The sequence below is a fragment of the Arachis duranensis genome, chromosome 7 (assembly GCF_000817695.3).
Source record: "Arachis duranensis cultivar V14167 chromosome 7, aradu.V14167.gnm2.J7QH, whole genome shotgun sequence".
NCBI classification, from domain to species: domain Eukaryota; kingdom Viridiplantae; phylum Streptophyta; class Magnoliopsida; order Fabales; family Fabaceae; genus Arachis; species Arachis duranensis.
Genome location: NC_029778.3, coordinates 6,238,073 through 6,250,735, shown reverse-complemented (window position 1 = coordinate 6,250,735; position 12,663 = coordinate 6,238,073). Strand labels below are relative to the sequence as shown.

The 12,663-nt window shown below is 32.8% G+C and overlaps 1 protein-coding gene across 1 annotated transcript in view; it reads left to right on the top strand.

The window, feature by feature from the left end:
• Nucleotides 1-12,663, top strand: part of LOC107496773 (structural maintenance of chromosomes protein 3) — a 56,814-nt gene that overhangs the window by 4,400 nt on the left and 39,751 nt on the right. The window contains exons 8-25 of the mRNA XM_052251886.1: nt 64-142; nt 282-399; nt 502-677; nt 843-1,088; nt 1,175-1,296; nt 1,699-1,843; nt 2,049-2,221; nt 2,687-2,786; nt 3,715-3,851; nt 4,097-4,298; nt 4,474-4,561; nt 4,654-4,804; nt 5,516-5,666; nt 5,785-5,976; nt 6,050-6,233; nt 6,318-6,388; nt 6,837-6,988; nt 7,208-7,252. Of these exons, the coding sequence (XP_052107846.1) occupies nt 64-142; nt 282-399; nt 502-677; nt 843-1,088; nt 1,175-1,296; nt 1,699-1,843; nt 2,049-2,221; nt 2,687-2,786; nt 3,715-3,851; nt 4,097-4,298; nt 4,474-4,561; nt 4,654-4,804; nt 5,516-5,666; nt 5,785-5,976; nt 6,050-6,233; nt 6,318-6,388; nt 6,837-6,988; nt 7,208-7,252 (2,532 nt within the window). The remainder of the gene's footprint in view (nt 1-63; nt 143-281; nt 400-501; nt 678-842; nt 1,089-1,174; nt 1,297-1,698; nt 1,844-2,048; nt 2,222-2,686; nt 2,787-3,714; nt 3,852-4,096; nt 4,299-4,473; nt 4,562-4,653; nt 4,805-5,515; nt 5,667-5,784; nt 5,977-6,049; nt 6,234-6,317; nt 6,389-6,836; nt 6,989-7,207; nt 7,253-12,663) is intronic.

Sequence of the window (12,663 nt, the reverse complement as noted above, 5' to 3'; positions counted from 1 at the left end):
TATACTGCTTAGCCAAATGACTATTTCCCTCTGCTCCTAAAGAAAATTATAAATGATCTGCAGAAAAACTGAAGTGATGAATTTACTGGAAAGTGCTGGGTTCTCTCGCTCAAATCCTTACTATGTTGTGCAGCAAGGAAAGGTATTGGTGCACGGCGGGGGTGCCTAAATGTGTGTTTCATTTTGATAAGATTCTTCGTCACGTTACATATAAATATAAATATATGGTAAACCATGAGCTGGATAGAGTTCTTGATTGTTTGTTTCTTATTGTTGCATAGATATCATCACTAACATTGATGAAAGACTCAGAACGACTGGATTTATTGAAAGAAATTGGTGGTACTAGAGTTTATGAGGAGCGGCGTCGTGAAAGTCTGAAAATTATGCAGGAAACTGGCATGTTTTTCTGTTTAACTAGTTAATTTAAGGCTTTCGGTTTATGTTATTCATTATTCTTGTCACTGATTTCTTATCAACCAGCATTTTTCTGTTTGATAGGTAATAAAAGAAAGCAAATAATTCAAGTTGTACAGTATCTAGATGAGAGGTTGAAGGAATTGGATGAGGAGAAAGAGGAACTACGGAAATATCAGCAGCTTGACAAGCAGAGAAAATCTTTGGAATATGCTATTTATAGCAAAGAAGTTCAAGATGCTCAACAAAAACTTATGGAGGTTGTCTATGTTTAATTTTACTGTATCTATAAGTTTATTCATGATTACTTATTGTGTTCTATTGATTAGATTTGCTTTTGAAGAAACCCTATTTGATTTCTCCTCTAGAATTTTGAAATATTGGATTTTGATGCCTGTAGTTGAATGCTTGTCACTTTGTTTTAGATAGAAGAAGCCCGAGCCAAGGTTTCTGAAACATCTGCAAAAAAGTATAATGACGTGCTTGATGCCCATGAGAAAATCAAAGATTTAGAGAATACATTGAAAGATGTTGCAAAAGAACTTCAAAACTCTAACAAAGAGAAAGAAAGTATAGAAAAGAGACGAACAAAGGCTTTAAAGAAGCACACAGAGCTTGAGCTTGATGTCAAGGACCTACAAGAGAAGATTGCTGGAAATATTCGAGCAAAGGTATCACTATGATGGCTGATTACTTGTTTGACTTGTTTTTGATGGGATGGTTTGTCCAAGATCTGTTCTCACCTACCTGCTTTCAGGAAGATGCTGCAAGACAACTGAAGATACTTGAGAAGAACATTCAAGATTCAAATGATGAGCTGGAGAAAATCAGACCTAAATATGAGGAACAAGTTATGGAAGAAAAAGAAATCACCAAGCGGTAAGCTACGGTTGTGGGTGTCTAAAGTTGCAGTTGAATAATATAATTGGATGCAGCACTCTCTGAATGTACAAATTAGTCTTTTTGACATGATATGTTTTAATATTATTCTGTTGGCTATTTATAATTTCATTCTATTATCTTTAAAGAACTAATTTTAGAGAAGATAATGAAATATTGTTTGTCCTCATCATTCTTGCAGAACTTTTCTCTAGATCTAAAATATAGATTTTTGTATTTGTTGCTTGTTTGTGCAAGCATGTATTTGACACTGATGTTTCTTTAGATAATTTCTATAGCCAATCCAAGGAGGGTAAGTTGTTTTGTGTTTGTAGAGAACATGCAACAACCTCAACTGTGTTTTTTCCCAAATAAATAAAAAAATATTTTGTTATAAATCAGAATAATGGAGCGTGAGAAACAGCTCAGTATACTCTACCAAAAGCAAGGGCGTGCAACCCAGTTTCCAAGTAAAGCTGCTCGTGACAAGTGGCTTCGCAAGGAGATAGAAGATCTTGAACGAGTGCTTTCCTCAAACTCAGGGCAGGCAAGTGCTAATTTTTTCTTTATGTGCTGTAATGAGCCTGGACTTCCTTTTTTCTTTTATTTTAAATACATTAAGGTCCCTACTTTTTATCAGGCTGCTAGATTTGTATTTATGAATTTCATTGAGCTATGCTGTCTATTTATCATCGTATGATGTTTCTCTTTCTTTCTTTCTTTCTTTATTTTTGGTTGTTGTTTCGGGACAGGAAAAAATGCTCTTGGAGGAAATTGGTCGTCTTAAAGGTGAACTGGATGGCTGTGATGAGACCATTGAGAAATGTAGATCTCAGATTACTACTTTGCAATCTCACATTGACCAGTCACGGCAAGGGTTTAATAAATATAAAGTTCAAAGAGATAAGTTGCAGGATAAGAGGAAGTATGTATATCTTTTGTGCATTCTTTATATATTTCTGGGATAAAGGAATGAATAGTAGGTTTACGAATTCTGTTGGGCTTTATAGTTTTATGGAATTTTTTGTTTGGTCTTTATAGATTAAAAGTTTGCAATTGGCTATCTATAATGGATAAAAAAAAATTTATTAGGTCCTTACAAATGGTTATCTTTAAAAAAAAAAAAAACGCAATACACATGGAATATTCGCTTACAAAATATTCCACAATTCATCCTACATCCAATAAAAGAAATATTCCAAGAATAATTCGTATTTTTTTTTCTAAAACAAAAATGGCTTGCAAAGATCTAACTGAAAATTTGAGTAAACTATAAGGACTTACTAAGTAAAGAAACCTACATACTATTTTAGATAGAATAAATGTTATTATTGGTTACTTTACAGAGTGACAAAGATATTACTTGTGATTTTAAATTTTTGTCTTGTAGGTCCTTATGGGACAAAGAAAATACACTTACTGCTGAAATTGATAAGCTGAGAGCTGAAGTTGAGAAGGCTGAAAAGAGCCTTGATCACGCAATTCCCGGTGTGAGTGTTTTTGTCTTTCTTGCTTATTTATCATCTCACTTCTGACTTCTGAGTACTTTTAGATTCTCAAGAAATGTTACAGTTAATCTGGGATTTTCCATCTTTCACTATGTGTGTGGTACGTATGTGCTAATTTAGTGTATAACTTTAGAATCACTTACACAGGTGTTGCTGTGTTGGTGCTAATTTGGGGTATAAATATAGAATCACTTACATATACTGCCTGACTTAGGCTAACTGTTACCACATACAGATCTTTGTCCTTAAAATCTTATAAACTGCTTTCTGTTTATGGGATCTTGCTATATATATTATATATACATTGCAGCTCAACATTACTTAGAGAATTTATATGCAACTTCAAGAAAGTATCAAGTGGTTTATGTCATGATTAATGAGTTTACTGCTGTTTCATAATAATGGTCTATGTCATGAAGATTGGACAGTTTTTATGTGGTCACAACCCTCCTCTTTTATCCGGGCTTAGGACCAGCTGTGTAACATGGGAAGAGTTTGCTCTTTTATAATATAAAAGGAAAGGACTTGAAAGAATAAGTACTTCCTGGTTTCTGTCCTTTAGGTTATGCAGTACTAAAACGAACCATCAAGAATGGACTTTAAAAATAGAAAGGGGGATTATTAAGAATTATATATATATATATATATATACTCCTTTCCATGTATGTCTATGGAGTTTTAATGTGTTGGTAATAAAATCCTTTGCAATTATATATGATGTTCTGTGCTGATGTTTCAATCTAATTGGACATTTAACAATGGATAGTACTTAGCATCTGGGAATGCAGTGGAAGATGCTGTTATCTGTCCAGTTCAGAGATTTTCTGTCATGATTTTATTTCTATAAACTTACTCTAGTGAGATGTTGCTATTTTTTCTATCACCATACTTGACACTCCTTTATGTTCAGGATGTCAGAAGGGGGATGAACTCAGTTCGGAAAATCTGCAGGGAGTATAACATTTCTGGTGTTTATGGTCCTATCATTGAGTTGCTGAGTTGTGAGGAGAAATTCTTCACAGCAGTTGAAGTTACTGCAGGAAACAGGTCATTTCTCCCTTATATTTCGTTTGAAATATAGGCTATGCAAACTGTAGCATTCTAGTGTGTATTTTTCTCTATGTTCCATTGGTGTGATTGAAATGGATTTTGTGTTGGAACATGCAAAGCTTTCACTTGTTCAATCCTTTTGAAGTGCTGGTCATTATTCTTAGGCTGTGATCTCCTTACAGGTTTCAATTCACTTGTACATGCAATTTAACATTTTCCTTTTAATATATTTGTTTAAACAGCTTATTCCATGTGGTTGTTGAAAATGATGACACGTCAACCCAGATAATTAGACATCTTAACGCACATAAAGGTGGACGAGTTACATTTATCCCACTTAACAGAGTGAGGGCACCACGCATTACTTATCCCCAGAGTTCTGATGTCATCCCCCTCTTAAAGAAATTGAATTTTAAACATGACTATAACCCTGCATTCAGTCAGGTTAGCTTCTACAACAGATGTTAACTTTTATTTACACAAGTTAATACATGCTCAGGAGCAATTTGCTAAAGGGTTGTAAACTTCTAATTATAAGTTTTTTGTCTGTGGCTGGTGATACTATCTTCTTGACTATATAGATGGATTGATTTCCCTCATCATTTCTGATATTTCTTAGGTATTTGCCCGAACGGTTGTGTGCAAGAATTTGGATGTGGCTTCAAGGGTTGCCAGGACTGATGGTCTTGACTGCATAACACTGGATGGTTGGTGTGGAAATGCTTTACATGGCTTGTCTACATGATATGGCCTGGCTGTGTGTTTTGCCTTTGACTATAAGCTGTGTGCTTCATTACAGGTGATCAAGTTAGCAAGAAAGGTAGTATGACGGGAGGATTTTATGATCACAGACGATCAAAATTGAAGTTTATGAATATCATTAAGCAAAATGAAGATGAAATTCACTCAAAAGAGGAGGAATTGATGAAAGTTAGATCTGACCTGCAAGATATCCTTTAATATTTATATATGTTTTAATAAATAAAATCCTTTATTTATTTATTTATTTTTTTGTGCTGATTCACTCGGTTTTTACTTGGGTTTATTTTTGCACCAGTAAGGAGATCTCTTGTCATCCTATCTTTTTGTGTCATTCTTTTCTTATGATATTCTTTCTCCCAAAAGAGAAAAGTAGCTACGAACGCTAGGAGGAAGGAAGGCATTAACTTAATAATTTGGTTAACTTCAAACAGTAAATTCATCATTCTTTGTCATTTAGATTTCTGGTTTCTCTTGAATATTCATGTTGCTTTCTTAGAGTAATGATTTAGTGGATGAAGGTGGATTGGTGTATAAAATTGTAAAGACCTTTGTCAAGCAAGTTTTAGAAAATAAGATTATATCTGGATTTTTTCCCCTCTCCCCGTGAGTAGTTGGATAACTTGTGTGTGACTGCACATGGTTGGTTCCATAGCCCTTAAGTGGATTTTAATGGTTTTTGAACTCTTATTACCTAAAGTCATCGCTTTTTTTTGTTTTATTATTATTGATTTTGTTGTTTGTTGACAATGATTGATTTTGCTTAGATAATTATTTTGCTCTATATTTTGTTGAAACTTTTGTAGTTACACCTATGTTTTTTCGATGCACATGCTTTTCTTTGCCATGGTATATTTGTTTCCAACCTCCAATAGTTTTGTTTCCACTGAACTTACCTCACAGATAGACCAAAAGATCACTGAACTTGTTTCCGAGCAGCAGAAGATTGAGGCTGAGTGTGCTCATGGAAAATCAGAAATGGAACAATTTAAGCAGGACATTGCAAATGCTAACAAGCAGAAGCAATTGATTTCTAAGGCACTTTCAAAAAAGGTGTTATTATATTTCTATATTATACAAGATGATCCCCTTGGAGTTTCTTTTCTGTTGGAATTTGGCTGTGGAATTTTTAGTGTCAATAATTTTTAAGTTTTTCCTTAATGGCTTGTAGGAAAAGTCACTTCTTGATGTCCAGAATCAAATTGAACAGCTTAAGGCTAGTATGGCAATGAAAACAGCCGAGATGGGCACGGAACTAATTGACCATTTAACACCAGAGGAAAAGAAGCTTTTGTCTGATTTGAATCCCGAAATCAAGGAGCTTAAAGAGCAGCTTGTTGCATGCAAGACTGATCGTATCGAGGTTATTGAATTGATAGTATTTGTATTGGTACAGTTTATAGGGCTAGATCCTTGTTCTAACTTGAGATTTGCAGACGGAAGCACGGAAAGCGGAGTTGGAAACTAATCTAACAACAAACCTGAGGAGAAGAAAGCAAGAGTTGGAAGCTGTAATATCATCTGCTGATGATGACACTCTGGGTGTAGATGCTGGATTGAAGGCGCAGGAACTTAGTGATGCTAAATTGTTAGTTGATGAAGCAACGGAGCAGCTTAGAAGTGAGACTTCCGTTTAATCTTTTCTTTTCTTGAGGTTTTGAAGAAACATTATAATTCCATGGTTGACAACACTATCTTTCTCAGGAGTCTCTAATAGTATAAGTGCACGATCAAAGGAAATTAAACAGATCAAAGAAGAAATCAATAAGTTGAAGGTATGTAGTCTTCTTAGGCTGCGTTTGTTTACAGGCACGGAAAACTGAAACAGGGACACAGACACAAAATCATGTTTGGCAAATAAGATATGTCCAGAGACACTGAATTAGTGTATTTTGTGTCCTTCCTAATACTAACAAGAGACACAATTTATTTTTTATTTTTTCTTTCATTATTTTATCAAATTTTCATAATTATATTTTTTATCGTTATACTTTTCTTCCTAAACTTTTTGTACGGAAAAATAAGAGTAAATTAGACTTTTGTAATTTGTTCTAGTTTATCACCAAACAAAATATAAAAACATTAATTTTTGTGTCTCTGTCTTTAGTGTCTTGTTTTCCGTGTTTTGTTTTGTCTTGTTCTCCGAACCAAACACAATATTATAGATTGATTGCTGGCTACAGTAGTTTTTGCTTCATCAATAATCATGACTATGGTCTGCAGTCTTTGGAGGATGAGTATGAAAGAAAACTTCAGGAGGAAACAAAAGAATTAGAGCAGTTGCTGAGTAAAAAAAATATATATTCTGCTAAAGAAGAGGAATATACAAAGAAAATAAGGGAACTGGGCCCATTGACATCAGATGCATTTGAGACGTAAGGCTTTTCTTGATGATCATTTCTTTTCTATTTCAATTTTGGGTCATAAATAAGGTTTTTATTTTATTTTTTTAATTTTCTTTTAAATGATCAAGAAATCTGCCATATTTTAAATAATGCAGAAGATATGTGCTGTTACAGTTTTAGGTTATTTCCTTGGAGTTTGTTGTTATCTCTTATAGTTTGGTTTTAGCTAACTTGGTTGCACCTTCTTAGGTACAAGAGGAGGAACATCAAAGAATTGCATAAAGTGTTGCACAGGTGCAATGATCAACTGCAGCAGTTCAGTCATGTAAACAAGAAAGCGCTTGACCAGTATATAAATTTTACGGAACAACGAGAGGAACTTCAGAAAAGGCAAGCTGAACTTGATGCAGGAGATGAGGTAATTGTCTGGCCTTTTGGTTGAAATGGTTCTTTATAATTCACATTAAGGTGGGTGATTACCTGACAGCTAAATGCTTGATATACATTGCTAGTTCCTGTTCTGCACTATAGCATCTGAAAGATTTGGTACAACTGATCTTTCATGGCATCTGATTGTTGATATTTTCATTTCTCCCTGAAAATGGTGGTGATATTTTGATTTGTCCCTGAAAAAGGTGTTGTTAACCACTTGCATATGTATGAAATAACTTTTTCCCCTTTTTATATTTTTGACTGCTTTTATTTTCTTATGTTAGTTGTATTCCAGTATTAAGGTTCATTTTGAATGTGAAACATCCAAACCCAGCTTTTGCATTTTTTTTTCACACTGGTCTATACAGCATCACTAAATTATTTGAGTTCTCTGTCACTGGCATTGAGTAATTGCAGAAAATTAGAGAGCTAATATCTGTACTTGATCAACGGAAGGATGAATCAATAGAGCGCACTTTCAAAGGTGTTGCTAGGCATTTTCGAGAAGTGTTTTCTGAACTCGTACAGGGGGGTCATGGTCATCTGGTTATGATGAAGAAGAAGGTTTGTGATTGTTAAATCTTTATCTGGTTTGTGAAAGGATCTTGCTTTCTAGCATGTTATATAGGGTCATGCTTTAATTGATTTCTTACTTTCTCTTGTGTGGTGCTTGATTATCAATTTTTTATGTGAAATTTGTGAGAAGTGAGCTATCTCAATTGAAGTTAATTTTTTTCTTTTTTGGTTATTGTAATTGATATTATGTAAACGGTATCTCTGTAGACATGATACATGATAGAGCACAATGGCGTCGTTGATTCATGTAGCTGACCCCACTTAGTGGGACAAGGCTTTGTTGTTGTTGTAATTGATATTATGTATCCATTCCTTTCTCTTAGGATGGTGGTCACGATGATGATGAGGATGATGAGGATGGTCCTCGTGAAGCAAACCCAGAGGGTAGAGTAGAAAAGTACATTGGAGTGAAAGTGAAGGCAAGTGCATTTCTGCTGTGCCCTTTTTACTTATGATTTAAATGTTTTTGCCAGTTCATTTATTGGTCTAGCAGTGGTCAAAACCAAAGCTGCTGTTTTGCTTTCATACTACACACAATTTAGGTATATAATTATAATTATTCAACATTCCTGGCACGTTTATTCCTTGCAGGTTTCTTTTACTGGACAAGGAGAGACACAGTCCATGAAGCAGTTGTCTGGGGGTCAAAAGACTGTAGTTGCTCTTACACTTATCTTTGCCATACAACGATGTGATCCTGCTCCGTTTTATCTATTTGATGAGATTGATGCGGCTCTGGATCCACAATACAGAACTGCTGTTGGAAGTATCCTTTTATTACTCTTGCTATCTTATTTTCATGGCAATTAACTGGTTGTGATTCCTCAGTCACTTGTATTGCATCTGTGGTTCGATAAAATTTTATAGTGCTTATATAATAGTCATCTTGTGACCATCTCCTCTAAATATACTAAAGCTGTTACTTGCATGGTTCTTTGACAGCTAAAAAGACTTATCCTACTAGGTGAGATTCATCAATCAAAGGACACAATAGGTTTTTCTTGATATCCAAAATAGTTCAAACAATTTTTATTATTCCAACATATTTATCATGTTCCCTTCTTTCATTTAGGGTTCATCTCAAAAGGCCAGGGAAATACCTTCATGTTTGTTTTCTCTCGTAAGTATTGCTGTTAAACGTACCTAAGCACCAAGATACAGGTTAAGTTCTTGCATTAGTGCTTCTAGTAGAGGGAAATGCAGGTACATATACATTAAAATTTACAGTTTTACATGAGAAATACAATTTCAAGTGAATTTCAAAGGGCAGTGCTTCATCTTTCTTTTGGAGAAGTCTATTTTAGCCTTGGTCTTGGTGCATTGGTGAGGCTTTATTACTTCGTAAATTACATTTTTTGTTTCAATATATATATATTTTTTTATTGAAGATATATAATATAAAGTTCAAATTTATCCATGCTTGCAATCAATGTGCTTTGGAGGAGGCAGTTGGGAAATGTTTAGATTCAGATATGGGCTTTTGGTGATATTTAAATTTAACAATTATTATGCTTGCCTTATTGACTGATATCAAGATTCCATTTTATATTGTTGTGTTGGGATCCTTAACTTCCCTAGATATGATCCGCCGTCTCGCAGACTTTTCAACCACACAATTTATCACAACAACATTCCGCCCAGAGCTTGTGAAAGTTGCTGACAAGATCTATGGAGTAACGCATAAAAGCCGGGTTAGCCGTGTTAATGTTGTATCCAAAGACGATGCTCTAGAATTTATCGAGCATGATCAGATGCAAAATGCTGAATAAGGTTAGAGAACCTCATAACATTTCTGCTATCGAGTTAAAGGTTTTGAAAATAACATGAAACATTTTTATAATAGCTGCGGCTGTTGATCTTGCTAGGATGGAAAATTTTCCTTCTGGTGGCACTTAGTGCCTATTGGTATTCTACTAAGCTAACTCACACTATATAGGGAGAGGTCCAAGTGAGAGGGGTGCTTTTATGAGAGAAATAAATTTGTGTTATATCTTTTACATCAATGGTCAAGATTAAAGTTGCATGAATTCTTAATTCTTAATTGGTCATATGGTCTTTTTAACAATTCTTAATCTTGACTATCTATATATGGTAGTGGTCCAGATTATATTCATATATAGGAGATTTATTTAGCAAGAGTAGTAGTCTTATATGAATGCGACAGACACAAATCCAGACTGCAAGTTATAGCCATATATGGATAGTTAGGATTAAAAGATGTTAAAAAGTCATTTAGCACCCAAAAAAATCATTCCATCTATCTATCTATCAATCAATCAATTTTATCTATATAAAAGTTGATACCAAAGTCATTCCATATTCAACTAATTACATATAGATTTCTTAGAATTTTGCCATGTCAGCATATTAGTTTAGATGTAATTTTATTGTGAAACCAAATATATATTTTCTTTCCTCCTCAATGTTAATTCTTGTAACAGTTTCCATAATAATTAACAAGGTAATCTTTCCAATTAAAATCTCTTTTTAATAATTTTAAATGTCCCCTTTGTTATTCAATTCATATTTAATAACTATTCTCACAATAATTAGAGACACATGAAATAAGTTGATTATTCATTTGTTTTTACAATTGCATTTTTTATAAAATAATTTATGGGAAATGAGTGTGCTAGATTGTTTCAAAAATTAAAAACCAATGAGCGGTTTATACTATAGTTGAAAGACGTCAAGCTACTCGTATAATGTTTCTTTTATAGAAAAAAATAATATTGCTAATTCATAGTTTTAGATTATCACAATTAACTTTATGCCTAATAATCCATTACTTTTTTGCATTTACTTTAATAGTAGGATAAATTATATTTTTTGTTCCCGAAGTTTGTCAAAAATTTTAAAAGCACTCCTAAGTTTTATTTTGCTTCAATTTTGTTCCTGAAGTTTTCAATTTGCATCAAATATAAATTTTCAGAAAGTTTAGGATTAATCCAGCAATAATGCATGACAACTGTCCAATTTACTTGTGTTGAAGGCTGATCTTGTGAAATTGTTGCTAAATTGGTCCTAAATTTTTTGAAAAATTAGCCGTCAGGGATATATTTGATGCAAATCGGAAATTTTTGGAACAAAATTGAAATAAAATAAAACTTAAGGATATTTTTAAAACTTTTAACAAACTTTAAGGACAAAAAATATACTTTATCTGTCATAATATTATAAAACACACCAATAAATATAACAAATTTAGATAAAATTATAATTTGTATTCGGTCTATACAACGTTTACTTTTGAATTGATTCAAATTAAGGTAGTTTACTTTTGAATTGATTCAAATTAAGGTAGTTATTCAATGTTATTTTATTTTAATATTTATGTTTTAATCCTATACAATGAAAAAATACAATTTATTTGTACTTATTAAAATAGTTAACAATATAGGTATATGCAGTTTTAATTTTTGAAACATAAATTAGTAATGATAACTTTAGAGATTATACAAATAATTACTTTACATAAAATCTTAAAATGTTTACCACCTATATTTTTATGTACTTAAACTACTATAATTCAAAATATATACTTTTCAAAAAATAATTTATTATTCGTATTCATATTTATGTATTTAAAATTATTTTTATAATATTTATTAGTCACTTTTGATATTTATTTGAATCTACGCAACAGCAGTGTCTCATTTTAGTTGATGTAAAATCTGATGACTCAAATTTGTTCCTTGCACTCGTAAAACTACCATTCTCACTTGGACCTCTCTCTGTGTGATGACACCCCGGTTATGGTGTTGTATTGCATTAAGAAACTACAAATTTTAGAAACTTTGTATGTATGCTTACAGCTATTTCCTTTTCTAGTGTCAGCCATTTTCTTATCTTGATATAAGATTAATAACTTTCTTACGAAAGACGAGTTGCTATTCATTGATGGAAAAAACTTTTTCCCCTTTTTTCCCCATATAATATCCTAATTTTGTAACTTGTTTGACTGTAATGACTTGCACACTAATTGTGCAACGTACTAGTCCCATTGTGCCTATTGTATATGTTTTAATATAATATTCGCATTTTAGGTGCATCTGACATCCGTGATCTGATAAAATTGGTTGGCTGCGAGCATTGTTTGATGTCAACCATTTTAAGTACATTACAGACTTTATTAATGTAACTTGAATCTTCACTTTGTACAATCGCTTATTACATTGACGCCAACGTAGGTCTATGTAATCTAGAATCCCTGCTCATCCTCTATTTCTGTAAATTCATTAGAGGCTTGCTTATATGTTAATATCTTTTGCTAACTGTAGTAACCATATCTATGGTGGAAATTCCTTCAATGCTGTTTGATAATGTAAGTTTTTTACTTTTAGGTTACGTTCTATATATAATTATATCTTATCGATTTATATTTGCACTAAATATATGCTTGATTTCTTGTGTACGCCTCGCTCATAATGCATTTGAATTCAGTCATAATCAGGCAATTCAGATCTATATACCTATTTGCAGTTGGCTACAATGGTAGTCCGTGCATGACTGCATGTAGTAAAATACAAACTTAACGTATAATAAATTGTTACTTTATTAATGCCTTATTTGCTATTCAAACTAGACTTAAGACCTGCACAATGTGTGCATAATTAAATTAATTATACTATATAGTATAAATTAAAAAATATTATATTGTTTAGATAATATGTGGATTAATGTTAATTTTAAAGACT